Raw genomic sequence first — 25616 nt, forward strand, 5'->3', positions numbered from 1 at the left:
CCATTTTGCGAACGGCGAGCAGCGGCGGCGGCGCGGAGAGGGGCAGCGGAGGTTTTCCTGGTTTCGGACCCCAGCGGCCGGATGGTGAAATCCTCCCTGCAGCGGATCCTCAATAGCCACTGCTTCGCCAGAGAGAAGGAAGGGAATAAACCCAGCGCCACCATCCACGCCAGCCGCACCATGCCGCTCCTAAGCCTGCACAGCCGCGGCGGCAGCAGCAGTGAGAGGTAAGTGCCCCGCCCCCGTCCGAAGCTTCCAGAAGCGCCGGCCGCGCAGGCCTGCGGGGGGCCGTCCTCGGGGCGCCAGATAGGTCTCCGGCGCGCGAGATCCTCCCCTTTGTCAAGGCCAGAATCGCGCCGGGGACGAGGTAGGAGCAGGGCAGGCCTGGAGGTCCCCCCCGGCCTTGGCAGTGCTCTCGGGGGAGTCGGGTTTGGGGGGCAAGAGTACGGAGTTGGATTTGGGGGGCGCCGTCTGGGGCGCCTGATTGGGGGAGGGGCATGGGTCGGAGGTCGGATTTGGGCGCAGGACGGGGAGTCTGGGGGAGGCGTGTGTCTTTTGCGGGGTTCGCGGGCTGGGACTCGGCTTTGGAGGAGGGGAGAGGCTTCGGGTCGAGGGTTGGATTTGGGGGACGCAGACTGGGAATTTGGTTTGGAGGAGGGCTGTGCGGTCGAGTCGGATTTGGGAGGCGCAGGATGGGGCAATCTGGTTGGGGGCGGGGTCGGCCTTGGGTTGGTCCGAGGCCAGGCAGGGCCTGCGGGGCCGGTGGATCTGCATTTTTCGGTCCCGGCCGTCGAGCGTGCGCTGCGGTAACGGGGAGCGCTTCGCGGCGGACGAGCTCCCGTGGGTCCCCCTCGCCTTGATGTGGCCCCTGCACGCGACCGACCTCGTGGGCCCCGTTTTTCGCCCCACAGCGAGTCGGTCTGGATGGCCCGGGACGCGCGGGGCGAGGCCGCGCACGTAGACGGCACCCAGGGCTTCTTCGCGGGGGCCGCCGGGGAGCTGGGGGTCGCGCATTCCGACAACCCGGCAGCGCCGTGGCAGGACCCCCGCCGCCTCCCGGGACGACGCGTCCCGCTTCCGGGGGCGCGGGTGCCAGCTGCGGTTGCGGGGGAGCCCGCGGGGTCTCGGTCGAGCTTTCCCGACTGCGTCCCCCGAGGTGGGCGTCGCTCAGCCCCGGGGATCGGGAAGTTGGGCCGTGATGCTGGCGGTGCCGCGGTTTGGGGGCCGTGCAAAATGGAGGCAACTTTGGGGCCTGTTTACACTGCGCAGCAAATGGCTGCTGGCGCTGCCGGCTGCGCGATTGTGAAAATCTCCCCCGGGGCGCGAGGCAGCGTCTGCCTGGATGACGCAACCGGGAGGGCCCGGGCCTGGAGCGGGGGCGGGGGGGCGGGGGGGCGGGGGGGCGGGGGGGCGGGCGGCCGGGAGCCGGAGCGGGGCGCGTCCTCCATGAGGTCAGGCTAGGCCCTCCCGGTCCTCGCGGGGACAAGCGAGGGTTCCAGATTCTGGCTGTAGTGCAGGGTGGAAAGGGGAAGGCGCGGCAGAACTGAAAAGGGGAAGCGCTGGCTGGCGGGGGGGTGAGGCTCTGCCCCGGCGGGGCTGCGAGAGGGGAAGGGACCCTCCTCCCTGGGAGGGTTGGGCTATCCTGGGCGGCGCCGCCCAAGGAGCCGGGGCTCAGTGACCGCTGCCCTTGTAGGTGCTTGGGGCAGGTGTTGGAGCTGTCTTCGGGAAGCCTCGGGGGTATGGGGCCGGGTGGGCCCCAGCCTGGGCGGGGCGGGGTCCTCTGGCCGAGGCAGGGGTCGGGGGGTGCTGAAGGCCGCCCGGGCGCCCTGGAGGGGTCTCCGCCCGGAGCCTGGCGCCGCCTGGTGACCTACATCTTCTTCAGTTCCAGGGTCTCCCTCCGCTGCTGTAGTAACCCGGGTCCGGGGCCTCGGTGGTGCTCCTGATGCCCCTCACCCACCCCTGAAGATCCCAGGTGGGCGAGGGAATAGTCAGAGGGATCACAATCTTTCAGCTAACTTATTCTACTCCGTGAGTATGGGGCCGGGCCTGCGGTGGGGTGGGTGGGGCCAGGCTTGCTGGGGCTGCTCTGGGGCCACAGGCACTTCTTGTGCATCTTGCTGCCTGTACCTGTGATTGAATTTAACCCTGGGAACCCTGAGTTTCGTCAGAGCCGGCGCACAGTCTCCTGCAGCCCAGGCCTTGCCTGAGCTCAACACGGCCTAGGCCCAAGCCTTAGCGCTGCCGGGTTCTTGGAGTCCTGTGGGGTGAGTCGGGGTTCTGAATTGGGTTGCACCCCCTGGACAGGATGATCGGCTGAATGTAACAGAGGAACTAACATCCAACGACAAGACGAGGATTCTCAACGTCCAGTCCAGGCTCACAGACGCCAAACGCATTAACTGGCGAACAGTGCTGAGTGGCGGCAGCCTCTACATCGAGATCCCGGGTGGCGCGCTGCCCGAGGGGAGCAAGGACAGGTGAGGGGCAAGGACAGGCGGGGAGTGCTTACCCAGGGGAGCAGGGACAGATGAGGGAGGGCACTGCCTTCAGGCAGCACATACGGGGGCCACCATCGCTTTGTGGGTGGGGACCGGGTCCCTTTTTTTTTCTGAGATGGAGTCTTGCTTTTGTCGCCCAGGCTGGAGTGCAGTGGCATGATCTCGGCTCACTGCAACCTCTGCCTTCCGGGTTCAAGCGATTCTCCTGCCTCAGTCTCCCGAGTAGCTGGGCTTACAGGCGCCCGCCACCGATGCCCAGCTAATTTTTGTGTTTTTGGTAGAGACGAGGTTTCGCTATGTTGGCCAGGCTGGTCTCGAACTCCTGACCTCCTGATTCGCCCACCTCGGCCTCCCAAAGTGCTGGGATTACAGGCGTGAGCCATCGCTCCCGGCCTGGGGTCTGTTTTTAAAAAGTGCACTCCAAATTCGTACCCTGGGATTCCAACCTCCAGGGGACGCCAGGCGGTGTCTGAGAGCTTTTCTGTCATGGGGCGTGCACGTGGGTGGGTGCAGCGGTGCTGCTCAGCACTGTGGTGTCAGGACGGCCCCACCCAGAGGACAGTCTGGGCCCCAGGGGGACCCCTGGAGTGGAGCGGGTCTCGGGGTAGTTGCTAAGGCCCAGGAGGTAGGCGGGCGTGTCAGGCCAGCCAAGACGCTAACACCCGCCGCAGCTTTGCAGTTCTCCTGGAGTTCGCTGAGGAGCAGCTGCGAGCCGACCATGTCTTCATTTGCTTCCACAAGAACCGCGAGGACAGAGGTAGGTGACCCGCATCGCTTGCAGTAGGGTGCGTGGGGGTGCCTGTCCTGCCCCTTCATTCTCAGCCCGCAGGCGCGGTCTCCCAGCGGGAGTGGGGGGTGCGGGCCGGGGGTTTCTGGTCGGCAGGGGTTCTGACGGCTTCTCTCTCACAGCCGCCTTGCTCCGAACCTTCAGCTTTTTGGGCTTTGAGATTGTGAGACCGGGGCATCCCCTTGTCCCCAAGAGACCCGACGCTTGCTTCATGGCCTACACGTTCGAGAGAGAGTCTTCGGGAGAGGAGGAGGAGTAGGGCCGCCTCGGGGCTGGGCATCCGGCCCCTGCGGCCACCCCTTGTCAGCCGGGTGGGTAGGAACCGTAGACTCGCTCATCTCGCCTGGGTTTGTCCGCATGTTGTAATTGTGCAAATAAATGCTCACTCCAAATTAGCGGTATATTTCTTGAAGTTTAATATTGTGTTTGTGATACTGAAGTATTTGCTTTAATTCTAAATAAAAATTTATATTTTACTTTTTTATTGCTGGTTTAAGATGATTCAGATTATCCTTGTACTTTGAGGAGAAGTTTCTTATTTGGAGTCTTTTGGAAACAGTCTTAGTCTTTTAACTTGGAAAGATGAGGTATTAATCCCCTCCATTGCTCTCCAAAAGCCAATAAAGTGATTACACCCGATGCACCTGGCTCCGTGTTGGTGACGCTGGGGACTGGTGGGAGGAGTGCCTGGGACCGCAGAGGGCACTGGGTGGAGGGGTCCCAGGGGACTTGTCACCCAGGCAGCTGCGGGACCCCTCCCACGGAGGAGACCCCCTGGGCTGTGAGGACGGGCCCTCAGCTTGGCGCCGGTGTTGCCACTGCTTCCTTGAAGCCCCTTCCTGCCTCGCGTCCCGTTCCGCCCCAGCGTGGGCCTGCGCATGGGGATGTCCGTGTTCCTAACTGCTTTGGGTTCGCCATGTTACTGGCTACCCTAGTGACCTGCAGCGCTGTTCAGGGCAGCAGCACTTCCGGCGGGGTCGTGGCCTGGAGGGCTTCCGGGTCTGCAACCCCGCCGTCTGCGCGGCCCCAGCGCCACCTGCCGGCCGCATCTGGGAGCACCACCCGGAAAGTCAGGGCCAGGCCTGGCCGGGAAACCTGGTGGAAAGAGGAGGAAAGGAGGAACTCGAAAAGACTGTAGACTTGGCGAGCGGGGGCGGGGGGATATTCAGCTGTCTGACCGATGGTGGGGTCGGCCGGGAGGACAGACCTGGACACAGATACTCCCAGCTCATTTGGGCAGCGCAAATGCAGAGAAGGGGCATTAGAGCTGAGGCCTTGCAGGATGAATAGGAGTCTGAAGCAGAGTAGAGGGGGCTGTTTCTGGTGTAAAAAACAACTTGGGCAAAGGTGTGGAGGCTGGAAAGTAACCTCCAGGGATGAACGACATGGGGTTGGAGACTCTGAGGAGACTTTGGAAGAGCCCTGTATGTATTCTGAGGCACTGGGGAGCCATGGGAGGTGTTTGAGCTGGAGAGGGACCTCATATCTGGGGTTGGAAAGATCCTCCCAGGACTGCCATGGGGAATGGCATGGAGGGGCAACTCTGAGTCTCCAGGAAGGAGGCCACAGGCAAGGGCAGTGCAGTGTGTCAGAGGCATAAAGGAAGACTCCATTTCCCTCCAGTGAGTCTCCTCTGTGCCTGTATATTCCATCATCCTGTGGTATTAAGTGAGCACCTACTGTGTGCCAAGCCTGGCCTTTACCCCCAGGGAACTCACAGCCTTGCGGACAGTAACAGAGGAATAAATGCTCCTGGGAGTGGGCGGAGAACACAGGGTAAGGAGCTAGCGATGGCCCAGACTGGGTACCTTTATTTGTTTAGAGAAAAGTGGAACTGTGGCCGGGCGTGGTAGCTCACGCCTGTAATCCCAGCACTTTGGGAGGCCGAGGCGGACAGATCACGAGGTCAGGAGATCGAGACCATCCTGGCTAACACGGTGAAACTCTGTCTCTACTAAAAATACAAAAAATTAGCTGGGCGTGGTGGCGGGCGCCTGTAGTCCCAGCTACTCGGGAGGCTGAGGCAGGAGAATGGCGTGAACCCGGGAGGCGGAGCTTGCAGTGAGCCGAGATCGGTCTGGAACAGTATGGCAGAGGGAACAGCCTACACAAACGCTTGGGGGTGTGAAAGAAGTTAGTGTGTCACCGAGGAACAGGGAGGCAGGCAGGGTGGGCGCAGAGGGATTGGGGGGAGGTGGCAGGGAACCGCGGGGACTGTTGTAGGGACGGTGAGTCCAGACCCCGCTGAGATGAGCTGGGTGTCTAAGGTCTCAGGGAGCCTTCCCTTCCCGTGACACCACCAAGCAGTTCTCCACCAGGGACAGGAACATTCACATGCCCAAAATCACTGGCCATCTTCAGCACAAGGGGGTGCTCCAGGGCCAGGAATGCCTCTGGTCCCGGCATTGGCCTCTCATGGAGACAATGACAGAACCCACGCGGAAGAGCGCCCTGGCTGCTGGGGAAGGCAGAACACAGACATTGATCAGCGGGGTTGTCCACCCCTGGAAGTGGCGTGGGGGCCCTGGCTTCAGAGAGCTGCTGCCCAACACAGGAGGCGCTGGCCAGCCCCCAGCCCTGGAGGGGCAGCTGCACTCCTGGGAAGCCCTTGACCCACATCCCCAGCACGGGAGGGGAGGCTCTGGAGCCGGGGCACTGCTCTCTCTGCTGCGCCCCTGGACTCTGCAGGAAGAGCGTGTCTTGGCTATCATGGAGACGCTGACCTCAGCCCCAGCCCTGCCTCCTGGGCAGGCCTGGACCAGGTGTGTTCGCCCTGGGTTGGGGTCAGTCCCACAGCAGCGCCAGGGCCTGGCCCATCGAGGACTCTGTGGCCTCGGCCAGGTATTCGCAACACAGCCAGTCCTCGAGGCTGGGAGCTTCCCCACCTGCGGCCCGCTCTGCCAGGCGCAGGACCAGCAGCCCGCGGCGCACCCGCAGCCAGGGCCCGAGCGCTCGGAGCCAGGGACCAAGCGGTGCTCCGCGGCCCCGCAGCTCAGGCCCGGGCCCCCAGAGCAGCGCCTGCAGCGCGCCCCGCGTCCGGGACGCCGAGGGCCGTAAGCGGGTCAACTGTGCTGCCAGGAGCTCCAGGCCCGCGGCCAAAGGCGTGGTTGAGGGCGCAGCAAGGCTCAGCAGCGCTCGGAGGAGGCTGCCCAGCTGCGACGCGTGGGGGCCCGGGGAGCCCAGGGGTCCAGGGGGCTGCAGACAGACGCGGCCAAAGTCAGCGAGGAGCAGGCGTGGGGGCCCCGTCGCCGCACAGCCCCGAGGTGCCGCCAGCAGCAAGTTCTCCGGCCGCAACTCGACTAGGGCCGCGCCCCACGCCTCCAGGAACTCCAGGGCCGCGCTCAGCTGCAGCAGCAGCAGGGCCACGGCCCACACGAACTCCTCCGGCGGCTGCGTGCAGGCCTCCGCCAGCCACTGCGCCACCGTGCGCTCCGGCACCTCGGCTGCCAGCGCCACTGCGCCTCTCCAGGGCGCCCCGGGCAGTGTGCCTTCAGGCACCAGGCCACACAGCCCCTGCAGATTGAAGTGTGGCGACAGGGAGGCCTGCAGCTCCAGGCCCCACGGGTGGGGCACGTCCGCCCCGGGCTTGGGCACCTGCAAGGCAGAGGGGGTGTCGGGGCCTGGATCACTGGGCCCCCCACCAGCACCGCCTGCCCCAGTGCTGCCTGCCCCGAAGCCTCCTCCGCACACCCCCAAACTGCCCCCACTACGGCTGGAGGCTGCCTGCATCCCTCCAGCAGCAGGAGGTCAGTGTTAATTTGGAAGTTAGTCACCAGTAAGGACTTTCGGGAAAATTAAGCCAGGGAAGAAGACGGTGGCAGAGTGTCCCTGGGCAATGAGTTAGAAAGCAGATTCCTGGGCCGGGCATGGTGGCTCACGCCTGTAATCCCAGCACTTTGAGAGGCAGGGGGATCGCTAAGGTCAGGAGTTCGAGACCAGCCTGGCCAACGCAGGGAAGGCTCGTCTCTACTAAAAAATATAAAACTAGCTGGGAGTGGTGGCGCGCCTGTAATCCCAGCTACTTCGGAGGCTGAGGTGAGAGAATCACTTGAGCCCGGGAGGCGGAGGTTGCAGTGAGCCGAGAACACGCTGCTGCACTCCAGCCTGGGCAACAGAGTGAGACTCTGTCTCAAAAACAAAACAAAACAAAACAAAACAAAAAACACAAAAGCAGATCCCCGGCCAGAGAGGTGTGGGAGGGGTTTTGACAAGGGCTCCAAGGCCATACCCGTGGCCCCACACTTTAGAAACATGGTTTCCTGGGTTAACTGCGTTGATTCACGTGTTAGTTGCAAAATAAACAAGTCTAATGTGGTCTGGATCTGTGTCCCCACCAAATCTCATGGCCAATTGTAATCACCAGTGTTGGAGGTGGGGTCTGGTGGGAGATGACTGGATCTTGGGGGTGGTTTATCATGAATGGCTCAGCACCATCCCCCTTGGCACTGTCGTTGGGATAACCAGTGAGTTCTCGTGAGATCTGGCTGTGTAAAGGTGAGTGGCACCTCCTCCCTCCCTTCCTCCTGCTCCCACTGTGTGAGATGCCTGCTCTCGCTTCACCTTCCACTATGATTGGAAGCTTCCTGAGGCCTCCCCAGAAGCAGAAGCCACCAGAACCATGAGCCAATTAAGGCTCTTTTCTCTATAAATTACCCAGTCTCCAGTATTCCTTTTTCTTTTCTTTTCTTTCTTTCTTTCTTTCTTTTTCTTTTTTTTTTTTTTTTTGAGACAGAGTCTTACTGTGTCGCCCAGGCTGGAGTGCAATAGCCCAATTTTCGAATCTCAGCTCACTGCAACCTCTGCCTCCCGGGTTCAAATGAGTCTCCTGCCTCAGCCTCCAAGTAGCTGGGACTACAGGTGCGCACCACCACGCCCAGCTGATTTTTGTATTTTTAGTAGAGATGGGGTTTCACTATGTTGGCCAGGCTGGTCTCGAACTCCTGACCTCATGATCTGCCCGCCTTGGCCTCCCAAAGTGCTGAGATTACAGGCGTCAGCCACTGTGCTGCCCAGCCTTTTTTTTTTGAGACGGAGTCTCACTCTGTCACCCAGGCTGGAGTGCAGTGGTGCGTTCTTGGCTCACTGCAAGCTCTGCCCCCTGGGTTCATGCCATTCTCCTGCTTCAGCCTCCCAAGTAGCTGGGACTACAGGCGCCCGCCACCCTGCCCGGCTAATTTTTTGTATTTTTAGTAGAAACAGGGTTTCACCGTGTTAGCCAGGAAGGTCTCGATCTCCTGACCTCGTGATCCGCCCCCCTCGGCCTCCCAAAGTGCTGGGATTACAGGCGTGAGCCACCGCACCCGGCCTTTTTCTTTCTTTTTTTTTTTTTTGAGACAGAGTCTCACTCTGTTGCCGAGGCTGGAGTGCAATGGCCCAATCTTGGCTTACTACAACCTCCGCCTCCCGGGTTCAAGCAATTCTCCTGCCTCAGTCTCCCAAGTAGCTGGGTTTACAGGTGCCTGCCACCATGCCTAACTAATTTTTGTATTTTTAGTAGAGACTGGGTTTCACCATGTTGGCCAGGCTGGTCTTGAACTCCTGACCTCAGGTAATCCTCCCGCCTTGGCCTCCCAAAGTGCTGGGATAACAGGCGTGAGCCACCCTGCCGGGCTCCAGTATTTCTTCACAGCAGTGTGAGAACTGACTCACAGAAAGGCCAAGCGAAACAAGCCCTGGGTTATGTCTAAGATGGGACACTGGGGACACCTCAGAGAGGGTGGGGCCGTGGGGCTCACCTTGGCGACCAGGATGTGCCAGGCGTCCCCGTGCACGCGCACCACGCGGTAGTACAGGGTGTCCCCGCTCTCTGCGCAGGGTGAGCTGTCTAGGAGGCGGAAGCCATGGCCGGGGCGGCAGGGCCCGGGGTGGCCCCCCATGAGCCGGGCACGGAGCCGGGCATAGATGGTACGGAGGCCCTGCAGCTGCCGCGCAGCCAGTGCAGCGTGCACAGCCTCCGGGCTGTGCAGATCGCGGAGGGAGAGGCCCAGCGGGGCGTCGGCCAGGCCAAAGGTCAGCTCTGCAGGGAGACAGGCTGGTCCCACTGCAGCCTGGCTCTCATCCACACTGTGGGACCCCAGAAAGGGCCTCCGAGGCGGGTGTACTTGGATGGAGCTGGGATGGAGGGTCCTGCGGGTGGGTAGTGACTGGGTCCGGGTTAGGACCTTCTTGGGCAGGGGTGGGGGCAGGGGCTGTGGGTCCGTGGAGAGGGACGCAGGGGTCCGGGGGCGGCAGGCCTTGGAGGGCAGCAGGTGGACACGGATCTCACCTGCAGGGAGAGACAGTGGGGAGGGTTGAGGACAGGCAGAGTAGGAACGGGACACGTACCTCCACCTCTCAGCCTCGGTTTCCCCATCTCTAACATGGAAGTAATGAGGCTGGGCAATGGTGGCTCATGCTTGTAATCCCAGCACTTAGGAAGGTGGACGCTGAGGCAGGAGGATCACTGGAGCCTAGGGTTTGAGACCAGCCTGGGCAACATAGTGAGACCCTGTCTCTGCAAAAATTTTTTTAAAATTTGCCGGATGCGGCCGTGCACAATGGCTCATGCCTGTAACCCCAGCACTTTGGGAGGCTGAGGCGGGCGAATCACGAAGTCAGGAGATTGAGACCATCCTGGCTAACACGGTGAAACCCCGTCTTTACTAAAAATACAAAAAATTAGCCGGGCGTGGTGGCGGGCACCTGTAGTCCCAGCTACTCGGGAGGCTGAGGCAGGAAAATGGTGTGAACCTGGGAGGCGGAGCTTGCAGTGAGCCGAGATCGCGCCACTGCACTCCAGTCTGGGCGACAGAGCTTACAGAAGGGGAAACTGAGGCTCACAGGAGGATGGATCAGTTTCAGAGAATGGTGCCACCCAGCACTCAGCAACTCCTACTTACCTCCGTGGCTTTGCGCAAGTGTCTGTCTTGCTTTTTTTTTTTTTTTTTGAAGTCTTGCTCTGTCGCCCAGCCTGGAGTGCAGCGGCACGATCTTGGCTCTCTGCAACCTCCACCTCCTAGGTTCAAGTGATTCTCCCACCTCAGCCTCCCAAGTAGCTGGGACTACAGGCGCCCGCCATTATGCCCAGATAATTTTTGTATTTTTAGTAGAGATGGGGTTTCACCATGTTGGCCAGGCTGGTTTCAAACTCCTGACCTCAGGTGATCCGCCTGACTTGGCCTCCCAAAGTGCTGGGATTACAGGCTTGAACCATTGCACCCGGACTTTTTTTTTTTTTTTTTTTTTTGAGATGGAGTCTCCCTCTGTCACCCAGGCTGGAGTACAGTGGCTCAGTCTTGGCTCACTGAAACCTCTGCCTCCCAGGTTCAAGCGATTCTCCTGCCTCAGCCTCCTGAGCAGCTGGGACTGCAGGCTCTTGACACCATGTCCATCTCATTTTTTTTTTTTTTAGAGATGGGAGGTGGGTCTCATTATGTTGCCCAGGCCGGTGTTGAACTCCTGGCCTCAAGGGATCCACCTGCCTTGGCCTCCCACGGTGCTGGGATTACCGGCGTGAGCCACCACGCTCCGCCCACCAACCCACAGGTTATTTTTCAGCCCTTGCCCACTCTGGGCCTTCCTGAGGTCACTCATTTTACCAGCTGCTGCTGTTCCCAGAGGCCGTGGTGCCCTGCAGCCCCCTGCCGCTCCCTGCACCCCCCCAGCCCAGGGCTCCCTGAGGAGCTGCTCACCGAGGTTGCTATACGTGGGCTGAGTCGACCAGGTGGGGTCGTCGGGCTCGGGGGGCTCTCTGGGGGGCTCCAGGCTGCTCATGTTGCTGGGGGAAGGTCAGACAGGGGGCCTGTGCGGGGTGACTGTGTGCACGCACAGGGTGACATGGGGAGGGGTCCGTGAGTGCTGGGGCCTGGGAGTCCATTGAGGCCCCCTGCTCCAGGGCCCTTGGTGAGAACAGGCACACCCACACTCCACTCCCTTGTCCAGTTCTGACCCTGCTGTGTGATCCTGAGTGGGTTTCCTGCCCTCTCTGGGCCCCTGCTGTGTGATCCCGAGTGGGTTTCCTGCCCTCTCTGGGCCCCTGCTGTGTGATCCCGAGTGGGTTTCCTGCCCTCTCTGGGCCCCTGCTGTGTGATCCCAAGTGGGTTTCCTGCGCTCTCTGGGCCCACTTCCTCAATCATGAGGCAGGTCTGTCACCCATCAGTTTTCCAGGCAGTGGGAAGGACCCCCCTCTGCACATTTGGGGTGGGGATAGAATGTTCAGCCTGAGGACAGGTCTTTGGGGGTCAGTTGCGGGGCAGACAGTGTCCAGGGACCCAGGGATCCACGCTCAGGCCTCATCCCCGAGGGCTCAGCCCTGCGGTTGCTGCCGGCAGCCAGGCCTCGACCCACCCCCGCCCAGATCCCAACCTCAAAAAGTGGCCGCTTCTGTCCAGCTCCCCGCTCCAGGAGCCCCCTACCTTCAAGACTGGCGTGCCCTCTGGGGGAGGAGGGGTCCGTGGGGACAAACTCCCAATGGCCACAGCCCCCTGGCCTCGCAGGAGGGGTCTGACCTGGCGCCGGCAGCTGACAGGAAAACGTCCGGCCAACTGTCAGACCGCAGCCTGGGTGGGGCGGGGGCATTTCTGCAACACTTCCCCACCAACCGAGGCCGCCCCCTCCCCTACCCGCCTGCAGAGGACAGGATGTAACCGGGAACAGCATCCCGGGCGGAGGGAACAGCCTGGACGCAGACCAGGAGGTGGGATCTGAAAGTCAATAGTGCCAGGGCTGACAGCCGGGTGGGGGCAGCGGAAGGCCTCCCACAGCCTCAGAGGCCAGGCTGGGGTGGGGAGCAGTGGGAAGCCCTGTGAGATGGGGAGAGGGGCAGAGCTGGCCCTCCGTAGGGGAGGGTACGGAACGCGGTGGCGGCTGTCTGTGGAGAAGGTGGAAGTGGGGTCTGTGGGTTTCACTTCCCCGGGAACCACCTTCCCTCTTGCGGCAGCATCTGAGGAGCCCCCAGCGGCCCCCTGCCCCATCCCAGGGCCCCCGAATGTGGAGTGAGGGCGAGGACCCACCCGGCTCTGCCGCGCCTCGCTGTGTGACTGCGAGCAAATCCCCACCCCTCTCTGTGCTCCGGCGAAGAAAGAAAAGTGTCTCCCACATCCCGCCTGCTAACAGCCGCGCCTGCTGGATTTTTCTTTGAAAAAATGGAATCGGCTCACTTTCCTCCTTCCCCCTTCCTCACTGCCTCGATGCATTTATTTAGAAAAGACGTTTTAGATAAAATCGCCATAAATGGAAAAATCAAGAATGGAAAAAACCCAAGGAAAAGCAGACGCGGGGTGAAATTCCAGCTGAAGTGTGTGCCTGTCAAAACTGTCTTTTTTTTTGGAGACAGGGTCTCACACTGTTGCCCAGGCTGGAGCGCAGTGGTGCAATCCCAGCTCACTGCAGCCTGGAACGAGCTCCTGGGGCGATCCTCCTGCCTCGGCCTCCCAAAGTGCTAGGATCACAGGTGTGAGCCACCCTGCCCGGCCCCAAAGATGTTCTTGCGGCAAGGATTGGGTGTATTTTATGTGGGATCTCCGATCCCATTTCCCTTAGGGAAAATGGGCCCAGAAAGAGTAGGGGCTCCATCCAGGGTCACACAGCAGCTCGAGGCTGGGAGCAGAGGTCCACAGAGCCACTGCTGAGTCCCCCTGGCCTCCCCCAATCCCCTGAGAAGGGGGAGGAGGCGAAGGAGACTACGTTTTTCTTATGAACTTCCCTTGAGTGGGTCCCATGCCACACTTTTCTTCCTTTGAGGCAGAGTCTAGCTCCGTCACCTAGGCTGGAGTGCAGTTGTGTGATCATAGCTCACTGCAGCCTTTGCCTCCTGGGCTCAAGTGATTCTCCCACCTCAGCCTCCTGAGTAGCTGGGACCACTGGCGTGCACCACCATGCCTGGTTAATTTTTATTTTAATTATTTATTTTTGAGATGGAGTCACTCTGTCGCCCAGGAGTGCAATGGCGCAATCTTGGCTGACTGCAACCTCTGCCTCCCAGGTTCAAGTAATTCTCCTGCCTCAGGCTCCCAAGTAGCTGGTACTACAGGCATGCACCACCACACCTGGCTAATTTTTGTATTATTATTATTATTTTTTTAGTAGAGTTGGGGTTTCACCATGTTGGCCAGGCTGGTCTCGAATTCCTGACCTCAGGTGACCTGCCCGCCTCAGCCTCCCAAAATGCTGGGATTACAGGTGTGAGCCACCGCGCCCGGCCAGGGCACAGAGTTTAAAATGATGCAAAGGCTGGGCACATGCCTGTAATCCCAGCACTTTGAGAGGCTGAGGTGGGTGGATCACTTGAGCCCAGGAGTTCGGTACCATCCTGGGCAACACAGTGACACCCCATCTCTACAAAAAATAAAACATGAGCCTGGCACAGTGGCGTGTGCCTATGGTCCCAGCTACTCAGAAGGCTGAGGTGGAGGGATTGCTTGAGTCCAGGAGGTTGAGGCTGCAGTGAACTATGATCATAACACTGAACTCCAGCCTGGGCAACAGAGTGAGACCCTATCACAAAAATAAATCAATAATAAATAATAAAACAATGCAAAACCAGACAAACATGCACCTCAGTAATCAAGATAAACATCATTTTACTGAATGTTTCACAAAACCTAATCAGCAAACTATGGGCCGAGCCTCTGTTTTTGTCAATAAAGTTTTATTGGAACCAGGGTGGAGGAGCAGGGTAAGGCAAAGAGAGGCGGGGTTGAGCAAATGCAGATCAGATCCTGTCTTTATTTAAAATGTTGATAGGCCAGGTGTGGTGGCTCACGCCTGTAATCCCAGCCCTTTGGGAGGCTGAGGCTGGTGGATCACCTGAGGTCAGGAGTTCGAGACCAGCCTGGCCAACATGGTGAAACCCCATCTCTACTAAAAATAGAAAACAAAACAAAACAAAACAAAACAAAATTAGTCGGGCATGGAGGTGGGTGCTTGTAATCCCAGCTACTCTGGAGGCTGAGGCAGGAGAATCGCTTGAACCCGGGAAGCAGAGGTTGCAGTGAGCTGAGATTGCACCACTGCACTCCAGCCTAGGTGACAGAGCAAGACTCCATTTAAAAAAAAAAAAAAAAAAAGAAGGCGGGGCGTAGTGGCTCACACCTGTAATCCCAGCACTTTGGGAGGCCGAGGCAGGTGGATCACCTGAGGTCGGGAGATCGAGACCATCCTAGCCAAGATGGTGAAACCCCGTCTCTACTAAAAATACAAAATTAGCCAGGCATGGTAGCCTGCGCCTGTAATCTCAGCTACTCGGGAGGCTGAGGCAGGAGAATCGCTTGAACCCGGGAGGCAGAGGTTGCAGTGAGCCGAGATCGTGCCACTGCACTCCAGCCTGGGCGAAACTCTGTCTCAAAAAAAAAATGTTGATAGTGTGGTGTGGCCTCTGGATCAGGCCCCTCCAGATCCTACAGCTGTCCTTTCAGTTGAGAAGCCCTTATTGAGCCATGGGAGCTGGGACCACATTTTCTCTGGATCCCCAGCGTCACCCAGTACAGGGCAGGGATGCTGTATGCTGATGGATTTTACATGACATTGGCCTTTTGGAGAAAAATGCCTGTGTTTTGTTTGTTTGAGACAGGGTCTCACTCTGTTGCCAGGCTGGAGTTCAGTGGTGCGATCTCGGCTCACTGCAACCTCCGCCTCCCTGGTTCAAGCGATTCTCCTGCCTCAGCCCCCTGAGTAGCTGAGATTACAGGTGCCCGCCACCATGCCCAGGTCACTTTTGTATTTTTAGTAGAGATGGGCTTTCACCATGTTGGTCAGGCTGGTCTCGAACTCCTGACCTTAAGTGATCCCCGCACCTCGGCCTCCCAAAGTGCTGGGATTACAGGCAGGAGCCACTGCGCCTGGCCCTCTGCGTTTTTTGTTTTTTTTTTTGAGATAGGCTGGAGTTCGGTGGCGGTGGCGCGATCTCCGCTCACTGCAAGCTCCGCCTCCTGGGTTCATGCCGCCGTTCTTCTGCCTAAGCCTCCTGAGTAGCTGGGACTACAGGCTCCTGCCACCACGCCCGGCTAATTTTCTGTATTTTTAGTAGAGACGGGGGTTTCACCATGTTAGCCAGGATGGTCTCGATCTCCTGACTTTGTGATCCACCCACCTCGGCCTCCCAAAGTGCTGGGATTACAGGCGTGAGCCACTGCGCCCGGCCTATTTTTTTTTTTTTTTTTCAGTAAGCAGAATAATAGCCTCAAAAGGCTCCTGTGTCCTTTTCTCTGGAATCTGACGAGGCAGGTGTCTGGTGAGGCGGATCAAGGTCGCAGATGGAATTGGGATTTTCATCAGCTGCCCTTTCATCAGATAGGGAGATCTTCATTTTTGGGGGGCCCGATGTCCACACAGGGGTCCTTGTAAGGAGGAAGGCAGGAGGCTCAGGGTTAGAGAAGGAGATATGATGACCGAAACAGAGGTCAGAATGATGCGGCCACGAGCCCACAGATGCGGCCGCTCTAGAGCCAGAAAAGGCAGAGAGTAGATTCTCCCCTGGAGCTTCTGGAGGAGCCAGCCCTGCTGACTGAGTTTCGACTTTGCGGCTCCAGAACGGTCAGATAATAATTTTAAGTTGTTTTAAGCCAGCAGGTTTGTGGCCATTTGTAGCTGCAGTGGTGGGAAAGTCATGCGGTTTTTATCCTGCGTCCCGCAGGACTATTGCAGGATTATTATTATTATTATTATTATTTGAGGTAATTTCACTCTTGTTGCTTAGGCTGGAGTGCAGTGGCGCGATCTTGGCTCACTGCAATCTCCGCCTCCTGGATTCAGGCGATTCTCCTGTCTCAGCCTCCCGAGTAGCTGGGATTATAGGTGGCCGCCACCACGCCCAGCAAGTTTTTGTATTTTTCGTAAAGATGGGGTTTCGCCATGTCAGCGAGGCTGGTCTCGAACTCCTGACCACAGGTGATCCACCCGCCTTGGCCTCCCAAAGTGCTGGGATTACAGACATGAGCCACCATGCCCAGCCTATTGCAGAACTATTAGCTTCCAAATTACAGACAAACAAACTGAGGCACAGAGAGGGGCAGTGACTTGCCCCAGGCCACACAGCAATGGAAGCTGGAGACCTGAGCCTCCAGCTTCCCTTGGCCCCATGAGCAAAAGCTCGCATGTGGGAATTGTGCCTCTGTCTCGCCGAGGAAAACAGGAGGGAAGTTAATATGCAGGGCTCAGGAATCACCTGGAAAAGATGCCGGCTTGTGGGGGGATGTGGGAAAGAGAGAGACACCCCAAACGCGTGTCCATGTCCAGAAGATGGGGGTGAGAGACCCACGAGGGTGCAGGCGTGGGCTGGGGCACCCCGAGTGCTGTCCTAGCTCCGTCTGGGATGGGAAGTCAAGGCAGGCTTGGTCAGAAGCCACCCAGACATGGGGCGTGAGGATGGCTTGGTCCGGTCCTGGTTTTAGGGGTCCCCTCTTAGGTTTCCAGCCACCAAGGAGATGGGTGTTACTTTAGCTGGGTCTTGGCTGCCTGAGCAGGGAGGGCCTCTCAGCTGGGGTCTCCCCTGCCCGCCCCCGAATGTACCCCATAAACGAGACAGGGTTCATGGAAACCTTGGAGGTTGTACCTGGTTCATGTCAGGCACTCAGAGCATTGCACAGGGAACGGGCGGCTCTCCTGGACGAGGACTCTGAGGCCCACAGGACAATAGTTTCACCTGCCTTTTCTGCAGGAGAGAACGGGAAATCAGTCCCCATGGGAGAGTCCCACAGCCTAGAGCCCCCCTCACCCTCCAGCTGCCTTGAAACCAGGCATGGAGAGAGGGCCGCCTCACAGTCCCTGACGGGCCTCTGTTCTGCCCCCGAAGGGCAGGGAAATAAAGGAACCTTAGTCCCAGGTTCAAATGGGGGAACCCAGGCCCAGAGAGCGACACTGGGCTGTGGCGAGTGGGAGGCTGCTCTTGGCCGGGTCTTCTGCATCCTAGTTTCATCCACTTCCATCCTGAAAAAGCACAAGCTTCTCCCTGTGCCTTCCCGGGCGGGTGGGGTTTGAGACTTCACGCCCACTGTGCCTCAGTTTCCCCACCTGTCGCCTCTCTGTGCCTCGGTTTCCCCATCTGTTGCCACTCTGTGCCTCAATTTCCCCATCTGTCAGTGAGGATTGGCATGGGGCTAAAGCACTTTATTAGTCTCACTTCCAAAGCCGACACTCCCTGGCTTTTCTCGGAGCCCTCAGAGACAGGCAGGGCAGACATGGGACCCTATCAGCAGCACCCAGACTCCCCGACAGGCCAATTCCAGGAGGCACAGCGGGGACCCTTGTCTTCTTTCTTCCCTGGCCTGAGTTTGGGGCAGGAGTTTCCCAACGGCCCAGCTTTGCCCACTCTTCTCAGCCCCCACCTGTCCCTAGCTGGGGTCTCAGAGCGGCTTCCCTCCGCCCTCTGCCCCTTGCTCGACCCCCTCTGTAAAATGGGTTCGTTAGCAGGACCCACCCAGCTCACAGGGCTGGCCTCAGCGTGAAAGGAGGGAACACACACAGCGCCTGGAACAGCGCCGGGAACAGCATGGGTGCTGCAGAAGTGGGGCCTATCACATGTCACTAGTGGCGTGGAATTCCCTGAGGGTTGGCTTCCCCTGGGGACCCCAGCAGCCCCTCATCCCTCAGCCCTGCCCCGTGTTGCTCCCATGGGAGTAAGAACAAAATCTGAAGTTTGTTATTAAATCGGTTCCATTTTTATTGGATTTGAACCAAATACAGCAGGATGAGGGGTGGGGGGCTGAGGGGTCTTGGTTCATGTTGGGATGGCGTGGGGAGACCGGGGGCTGGGAAATCCTAATATACGGATGCTCTGTGAACCCTAACATGGCCGACAACGCACCCCCTCCTGTCTTTGATAGGCTAAAGGCACTTGGATATCAATTTTGGGGGGCCCTTGGGGTTGTCATGGTAACCAGAGTCAGGCAGGTGCTAAGAAAAAAATTGGTTCTGCCCAATTCAGGGGTGGCGGTTGGGGTTGCAGGAACTTCAGCCCTCACTCATGTCGAGCCCCCTGGGCCATCTGTACATCGTGGTGCAGGCCTGGGCCCTCCCGGCCACAGCTCAGGGAGAACGGGCCGGTGTCTCCTTCCAGCTCCTTCTGAAACTTGCTCGAAGCCTCCAGCGCTGAGCCGGCTTTCTCTCTGTTTCTCTCTGGCTGATCTCAGAGCAGTCTTGAGGGATCCACGATCCAAGTCAAGCCATCAAGCTCATCTGCAGGCCTGGCCTCTGAGTACAGGGTAATAGGTTTGACCCTCAGACCCATTTTACAGATGAGGGCACCGATGGTCTAGGCGGTCTTCAGTCACCAGCTGAGATCACATAGCTGGGCAGGAGCAGAGCTGCTTTTGAGCCCTTCCTGCAAAGTCCTGGAGGGTCTGTCCTAACCTCTCGGTTGGCAGCCAAGCCCCTTTCTGGCTGAGGTTTTGGCCCAACAATGGTTCCTGTCCCTGCCCCCAGCAATGTCCTAACTGTCCTCTGGAGGATGTGGACGGGAGGGGCAAGAACTGGCTGTGAGGAGGCCAGGTCGCAGATGGTCCCTATGGTCCCAGTCTGGTGTCTGAATCCTTCTGCAAAACCTCAGCTCCTGCTTGTCTACCCCCCATGACAGGGAGCTCACCATCTGCAGAGTAACAGGGCGGTGACCTCGGGGAAGCTCTTCCTTGACCTGAGCTGCAGTCGGCCTGTGACCCCAGCTTTGGTCCTAGATCTGCCCCACCTCTGCAGGTGCAGAGACCGAGGTTCCTCCATCACCTTCTCCCGAGGACCCGGGTCCAGGCCTCCCTGCAGGGTGAAGCCCTTGTTCCGGCCTTGTTCTTGTCACTACATCTGCACCGCACATAGCAGGGACCCCCGGGAACCCCCTGTGCTCTTTGGTCTCGTTCCCCACCTGAGCCACGGGTCAGCAGGGCCGGGCACGATGAGCCACGCTCAGGGCTTGTCTGAGGCCGGCTCAGAGGTCAGTGTGTACCTAGGGGCAAAAGTCCCTCCAGTAGACCCATTTAGAAGGACCCTCAGCACCCCAGAAGCCATGGTCCTGGGCCGGGGCAGGGTGGCCACCTCTCCCTTGTGGGGTGGCCCTCTCTTGCCTGCTGTTCTGGGAAGCACGTGGCAGCGGAGGGAGGTAGAGGGCTGAGGCAATGGCTCCTTCTTGTGGACAGCCCTGCTGGGCTGTGGGGAGGACGGAGGACAGAGCATGTGGACGCCTGACTGTGATCACCGCGTGTGCTGGGTCCTCAGCAAGACCTGAGCCCAGGCCCCGAGGTCGGCTGGGAGATGCTCAGCTGAGCAGGCGCTGGGGTGGGCTGTGTGTCCCAGGTGTGAGCTGTGTCCCAGGTGTGAGTTGTGCCTGTCTCAGGTGTGAACTGAGCATGTCCCTGGTGTGAGCTGTGCTCTCACGAGAGCCCGGCCTGCCTCTGTGGTCAGCTCTGGTGCCCAGGGCCTGGTTTTAGTGTCAGCTGGGTGTGAGCTGTGTGTGTCCCAGGTGAGAGTTCTGTGTTCTGGGTGTGAGCTGAGCATATCCCGGGTGTGAGCTGAGTGTGTCCTGGGTGTGAGCTTTGCCTGTCCCAGGTGTGAGCTGTGTCTCAGGTGTGAGCTGTGTGTTCCAGTGTGAGCTGAGTGTGTCCCGCGTGTGAGCTGTGTGTTCCAGTGTGAGCTGAGTGTGTCCCGGGTGTGAGCTGAGTGTGTCCTGGGTGTGAGCTGTGTTCCGGGTGTGAGCTGTGCCTGTCCCAGGTGTAAGCTGTGTGTCCTGGGTGTGAGCTGTGTTCCACTGTGAGCTGTGCTTGTATCGGGTGTGAGCTGAGTGTGTCCCGGGTGTGAGCTGTGTGTTCCGGGTGTGAGCTGTGTGTTCCACTGTGAGCTGTGCTTGTATTGGGTGTGAGCTGAGTGTGTCCCGGGTGTGAGCTGTGTGTCCCAGGTGTGAGCTGTGTGTCCTGGCTGTGAGCTGTGCCTGTCCCGGGTGTGAGCTGTGTGTCCCAGGTGTAAGCTGTGTGTGTCCTGGGTGTGAGCTGTGTGTTCCGGGTGTGAGTTGCGCCTGTCCCAGGTGTGAGCTTTGCTCTCACGAGAGCCCCGCCTGCCCCTGTGGTCAGCTCTGGTGCCCGGGTCTGGTTTTAGTGTCGGCTGGGTGTTAGGTTGTTTCACCTGTGTGATTGGGTTCCAGGTGCGAGTGTGTCTCTGGGTGTGAGGTGTAGGATGGCCAGCTGTGAGCAATGCAGACTTTCTGCGCACCCTCCCCTCGGGGCTGTGGGGCCCTTTGTGGGTCCCGGGTGTCCACTGTCTCCCGGATGCGATCTGTGTACAAAGGGCTAGGGGAGCGGAAGCCCAGGGCTTGGGGGCAGCAGTCTTGTGCCTCCTGGGTGTGAATTGCGGGCCCTGAGGATCCTGGGGTCCCTGAGCGCCCCCAGCCATCCCGGGTTGGTAGACGGGGGCCCATCCCCCCATCCTTGCAGCCCGCACCCCCACCCCCCAGCTCAGTCACCATAGCAGGGACAGGAAGACGGGTTGAAATCTTTAGAAAACGCTTGAGAAACTGCAAAAAGACGCATGCTGATGAAAAACAGTCCTGCGGTTGGGCGTCTACAAAAAAAGGGGAAGTTCTGCCTGGGGAGCGCCGTGCAGCCTCCCCCTTCCCCTCCGGAAAATGCATAGGTGGACACGCGAGCGGCCGGCCCGCGGGGGAGGAGAGGGGAGGGGAGGGTCCGCCCCTGGGGACCCCTCAGATCATCTTCATGTTGAACTTGCGCGCGCCCCCCTGGCCCGCCGCGGCGGCCGGCCCATCCACCTTGCGGAAGGAGTACTCCACCGAGAAGTTGTTCTTGTGCTGCCCGCGGCCGCGGCTCCACACGAACAGCAGCACGAAGCAGAAGAGGACCACGCCCAGGAAGGTGATGCAGCCCATGGCGGTGGACACCAGGATGGTGGTGAGGTCCAGCGGCGCGCGCAGGGCCGCCAGCGTCTCGTTGTGGGCCTCGCCCGGGGTCCGGTTGGCGGCCGGCTCGGGGCGCACGGTCAGCGTGGCGAAGTAGGTGTCGTTGCCGCCCGCGTTGCTGGCCACGCACGTGTAGGTGCCGCTGTCCTGCGGCCGCGCGTCCTGGATCTCCAGCGTCCCCCCGGGGAGCACGCGCGCCCGGCCCGCGCTGGTGGCCGTCACCGGCCGGTGCTGGGGGGTCACCCAGGCCACGGTGGGCGCCGGTTCGCCCTCGGCGCGGCAGAGGAAGCGGACGTCTTCGCCCGCGGTGGCCGTGACGCGCTGCAGCCGCCGCTCCCGGATCTTGGGTTTGCGGCACACAAAGTACTCGAACAGCACGGAGTCCGGCAGGTTTCGCAGCGCGTCGCCGCGCACCTCGGCCGGGGTGGCGCAGGCCGGCAGCCGCCCGTCGAAGTTGAGGGTCTTGCGACGCTGCACGATCCACAGCAGGCGACAGTCGCAGGCCAGCGGGTTCCCGTCCACGCGCAGCGTCTCTAGCGTGTTCACCGAGTGGAAGGTGCTCTCCTCCAACGTGGAGAGCAGGTTGTTGGAGAGGTTGAGCAGGCGGATCTGGCGCAGGCCCAAGAAGGCCTGCGGCTCCACCACAGCCAGCAGGGCCCCGGCCAGGTGCAGCTCGCGCAGGCGGACCAGGTCCCGGAACGACCCCCGCGGCACCGTGCTGATGGGGTTGTGCGACAGATTGAGGCAGGTGAGGTGCGCCTGGTGCCGCAGCGCGGCGGCCGGCACGGCGGTGATGTTGGTGTGGGTGACCGACAGCGAGGTCAGGTTCAGGCCCCGCAGGCTGCCAGCCGCCACCTCCTCCAGCAGCGGCCAGTTGTCAATCTCCAGGTGCAGCAGCCCGGGCAGCCTGCGGAAGTTCTGGTCCTCCAGGGCGGCGATGGCCAGGTGGCGCAGCCGCAGGGCGCCCAGGCCGCGCAGATGGCCCAGCGACTCCCCGGACAGAGCCGTGAGGTTGCAGCGCTCCAGGGTCAGCTCCTCCAGGGCCAGCAGCCCCGCGAAGGCGCGGCGCGAGATGAACACCAGGTCGTTGTCGCCCACCTCCAGCCGGCGAAGGCTGTGCAGGTCCTGGAAAGTGTAGTCCAGCAGGATTACCAGCTTGTTCTCGCTCAGGTCCAGCAGCGTGAGGTTGTCCAGGCGCGTGAAGACCCCGGGCGGGATGAGCTTCAGCTGGTTGCCACGGAGACGCAGGACGCGCAGGCGCGGCAGGTTGGCGAAGGCGCCGGGCTCCACGTGCGCGATGGCGTTCTCGCTCAGGTCCAGCTCCTCCAGCTCGGGCAGCGCGGCCAGGTCGCCCGGGTTCAGGCAGCGGATGCGGTTGCGGCTGAGCTCCAGCAGGCGAGTCTCGGCCGGGATGCCGTCGGGCACGGCGGTCAGGCGGCGGCGCGTGCAGGCCACGGCGCGGTTCTGCGCGGTGCACTCGCAGCGGGCCGGGCAGCCTCCAGCCGGGGGCGGCGCCGCGGGCAGCAGGAGCAGGGGCAGGCTCAGGACGCACAGCCAGCAGGTCATGGTGCGGAGCGTGGGCCTAGGGCCGCGCCACCATCCTCCTGCGCACCTGCGGGCGGGCGGGGAGCGGGCAGCGTTAGCAGCGTTAGCAGCGTTAGCACCGAGCCCCCCTCCGAGGCGCCTCTGCCCCCAGCCCGCCCCTAACCCGTCCCAGCACGGCGGCTCGCTCCTGTAAGCCCAGCATTTTGGGAGACTGAGATGGGAGAATTGCTTGAATTCAAGAGTTCGAGACCAGCCTGCACAACATAGCAAGACTCCCATCTCTACAAAAAAATAAAAGATGAGCCGCATGTGGTGGTGTAGGCCTGTGGTCCCAGCTACTCAGGAGGCTGAGGCAGGAGGATTGCTTGAGCCCAGGAGGTGGAGGCTGCAGTGAGCTATGCTTGTGCCACTGCACTCCAGCCTGGGCAACACGGTGAGACCCCTGTCTCTACAAAATAAATGAATAAATAAAAATTAGCTGGTTTGCAAGTAATTGTGAAATATTAAAAAGTTTACCCAGGCATGGTGGCCTGCACCTGTGGTCCCAGCTACTCAGGAGGCTGAGCCAGGAGGATTGCTTGAGCCCAGGGGGTTGAGGCCGCAGTGAGCTGTGATCGTGCCACTGCACTCCAGCCTGGGAGACACAGCAAGACCCTGTCTTAAAAAAAAAAAAAAAAAAAGCAGCATTGATCCGCCGTGTGGCTGCAATTCCAATCTCCTGGGTTTTTTTGTTTTGTTTTGTTTGTGTTTGTTTGTTTGTTTGTTTGAGATGGACTCTCACTCTGTCATCCAGGCTGGAGTGCAGTGGCTTGATCTCGGCTCACTGAAACCTCCGCCTCCCCGGTTCAAGCAATTCTGCCTCAGCCTCCCGAGTAGCTGGGATTACAGGCGCCCGCCACCACGTCCGGCTAATTTTTGTATTTTTAGTAGAGACGGGGTTTTACCATATTGGCCAGGTTGGTCTCAAACTCCTGACCTCAGGTGATCCACCTGCCTCGGCCTCCCAAAGTGCTGGGATTACAGGTGTGAGCCACCGTGCCCACCCGCTCCTGGGTGTCTTTGCATAAGAGAATGGAACACACAGTGCACGGAAAACCTGGGAACATTCACAGCCACATCTGTAACAGCCAAACAGTGGAAAAGGCTGGAATGTGCACCAAGGAATGGATGGTTCAGCACCGTGCAGCCACCCACACACGAACACAACTCAGCCATGAAAAGGAGCGAGGCTCTGACCCAGGCCACAGCGGGGATGCACCTTGAGGACGCCATGCTCAGTGAGAGACACAACACAAAAGGCCACACTGTGTGATCCCATGTCTTTCTTTTTTTTTTTGAGACGGAGTCTTGCTCTGTCGCCCAGGCTGGAGTGCAGTGGCGCGATCTCGGCTCACTGCAAGCTCCACCTCCTGGGTTCACGCCATTCTCCTCCCTCAGCCTCCTGAGTAGCTGGGACTACAGGCGCCTGCCACCACGCCTGGCTAATTTTTTGTGTTTTTAGTACAGACGGGGTTTCACCGTGTTAGCCAGGATGGTCTTGATCTCCTGACCTGGTGATCTGCCCGCCTCGGCCTCCCAAAGTGCTGGGATTACAGGAGTGAGTCACCGCGCCAGGCCTTTTTTTTGTGTTTTTTTTTTGAGACAGAGTCTCACTCTGTGGCCCAGGCTGGAGTGCAGTGGCGCAATCTTGGCTCCCTGCAAGCTCCCCCTCCCCAGGGTTTCGGTGATTCTCCTGCCTCAGCCTCCTGAGTAGCTGGGATTACAGGCACCTGCCACCATGCCCAGCTAATTTTTGTAGTTTTAGTAGAGATGGGGTTTCACCATGTTGGCCAGGTTGGTCTTGAACTCCTGACCTTAGGTGATCCACCCGCCTTGACCTCCCAAAGTGCTGGGATTACAGGTGTGAGCCACTGTGCCCGTCCGTGTGATCTCATTTCTATGAAATGTCCAGGACAGGCCCATCCACAGACAGGGAGATGACATTCGATCTCAGACCCTGTTGTAGGTGGAACTGTGTTCCCACAAATGTTCAAGGCTGGGCGTGGTGGCTCACGCCTGTAAATCCAGCATTTTGGGAGGCCGAGGCGGGTAGATCACCTGAGGTCAGGAGTTCAAGACCAGCCTGGGCAACATGGGGAAACCCCGTCTCAACTAAAAATACAAAAATTAGCCTGGCATGGTGGTGTGCATCTATAGTCCTAACTAGGGGAGCCTGGGGTGGGAGGATCGCTTGATCCCAGGAGTTGAGGCTTCAGTGAGCTGTGATCGCGCCACTGCACTCTAGCCACTGGGCAACAGAGTGAGACTGTCTCAAGGAAAAAAAAAAGGTATGTTCACGTCCTGCCCTCTTGTGCCTGCTGTTCATGGGACCTCATTTGGAATCAGGGTCTTTACAGATGTGCTCAGGGTTAGATGACACTGCGGTGGATTACAGTGAGCCTTTTCCAACGACTCCTGTCCTTACTACAAGAGGGAGACTTGGACACACACCTAGCCCCATACAGGGGAAATAGCCGTGTGAAGACGGAGGCAGAGGCTAGGGTGACACAGCCACAAGCCAGGGATTGCTGAGAGCCCCAGGAAGCTGGGAGAGGCAGGAAGGACGCGCCCCAGGAGCTTCCAGAGGGCCCCTGGCCCTGCGGACACCTTAATTTTGGACTTCCGCCTCCAGAGCTGGGAAGACATATATTTCGGTTGTTTTAAACCCCCCGGGGTTTGTGGCACCTTGTTCTGGCAGGAAACAGGCCGAACCAAAAATTGAACAGAACAGAGCCCGTGGTTTTCTGGAGGAAGGGTGTGTGGGCTGGGGGAACAGCCACTACAAAGGCCCCGAGGTGTGGCGGGAGTCTGGTGAAGCTAAGGGAGAGAGTGGAGGGGGGCGGGGAGCTGGGTTAGGAGGGGCCTCTGGGTGGGGGGCAGATGG

General features: G+C 59.7%; 3 protein-coding genes across 3 annotated transcripts; 1 reads left to right on the forward strand and 2 right to left on the reverse strand.

Moving 5' to 3' along the window:
- The first annotated feature begins 2 nt into the window (after window positions 1-2).
- On the forward strand, window positions 3-3650 carry OAZ1 (ornithine decarboxylase antizyme 1). The gene is given in 5 exon segments (NM_001289628.2): window positions 3-227; window positions 1883-2028; window positions 2305-2477; window positions 3170-3255; window positions 3408-3650. Coding segments are annotated over 5 exon segments (687 nt in total). The 5' UTR covers window positions 3-81; the 3' UTR covers window positions 3545-3650.
- Window positions 3651-6069: 2419 nt separating this feature from the next.
- On the reverse strand, window positions 6070-11037 carry PEAK3 (PEAK family member 3). The gene is made up of 3 exons (XM_024236710.3): window positions 10956-11037; window positions 9021-9550; window positions 6070-6879 (listed from the first exon to the last, which is right to left on the reverse strand). The coding sequence occupies exons 1-3, from the start codon at window positions 11035-11037 to the stop codon at window positions 6070-6072; spliced, it is 1422 nt and encodes a 473-aa protein (XP_024092478.2).
- Window positions 11038-20708: 9671 nt separating this feature from the next.
- Window positions 20709-22807, reverse strand: LINGO3 (leucine rich repeat and Ig domain containing 3). The gene has a single exon (XM_002828406.6). It carries the CDS (start codon window positions 22712-22714, stop codon window positions 20936-20938), a length of 1779 nt encoding a protein of 592 aa, XP_002828452.1. The 5' UTR covers window positions 22715-22807; the 3' UTR covers window positions 20709-20935.
- Between the last annotated feature and the right edge of the window lie 2809 nt (window positions 22808-25616).

The sequence above is a fragment of the Pongo abelii genome, chromosome 20 (assembly GCF_028885655.2).
Source record: "Pongo abelii isolate AG06213 chromosome 20, NHGRI_mPonAbe1-v2.0_pri, whole genome shotgun sequence".
Classification (NCBI taxonomy): Eukaryota; Metazoa; Chordata; class Mammalia; order Primates; family Hominidae; genus Pongo; species Pongo abelii.

Excerpts from the sequence above, each read along its gene's own strand:
- PEAK3 (XM_024236710.3), bottom strand. The coding sequence starts at position 11,037 with ATGAGCAGCCTGGAGCCCCCCAGAGAGCCCCCCGAGCCCGACGACCCC. Across the intron at positions 9,551-10,955 it reads GCCCACGTATAGCAACCTCG|GTGAGATCCGTGTCCACCTG; the intron begins GTGAGCAGCTCC and ends CTCTCCCTGCAG. Across the intron at positions 6,880-9,020 it reads GGCACATCCTGGTCGCCAAG|GTGCCCAAGCCCGGGGCGGA; the intron begins GTGAGCCCCACG and ends TCTGCCTTGCAG.
- LINGO3 (XM_002828406.6), bottom strand. The coding sequence starts at position 22,714 with ATGACCTGCTGGCTGTGCGTCCTGAGCCTGCCCCTGCTCCTGCTGCCC.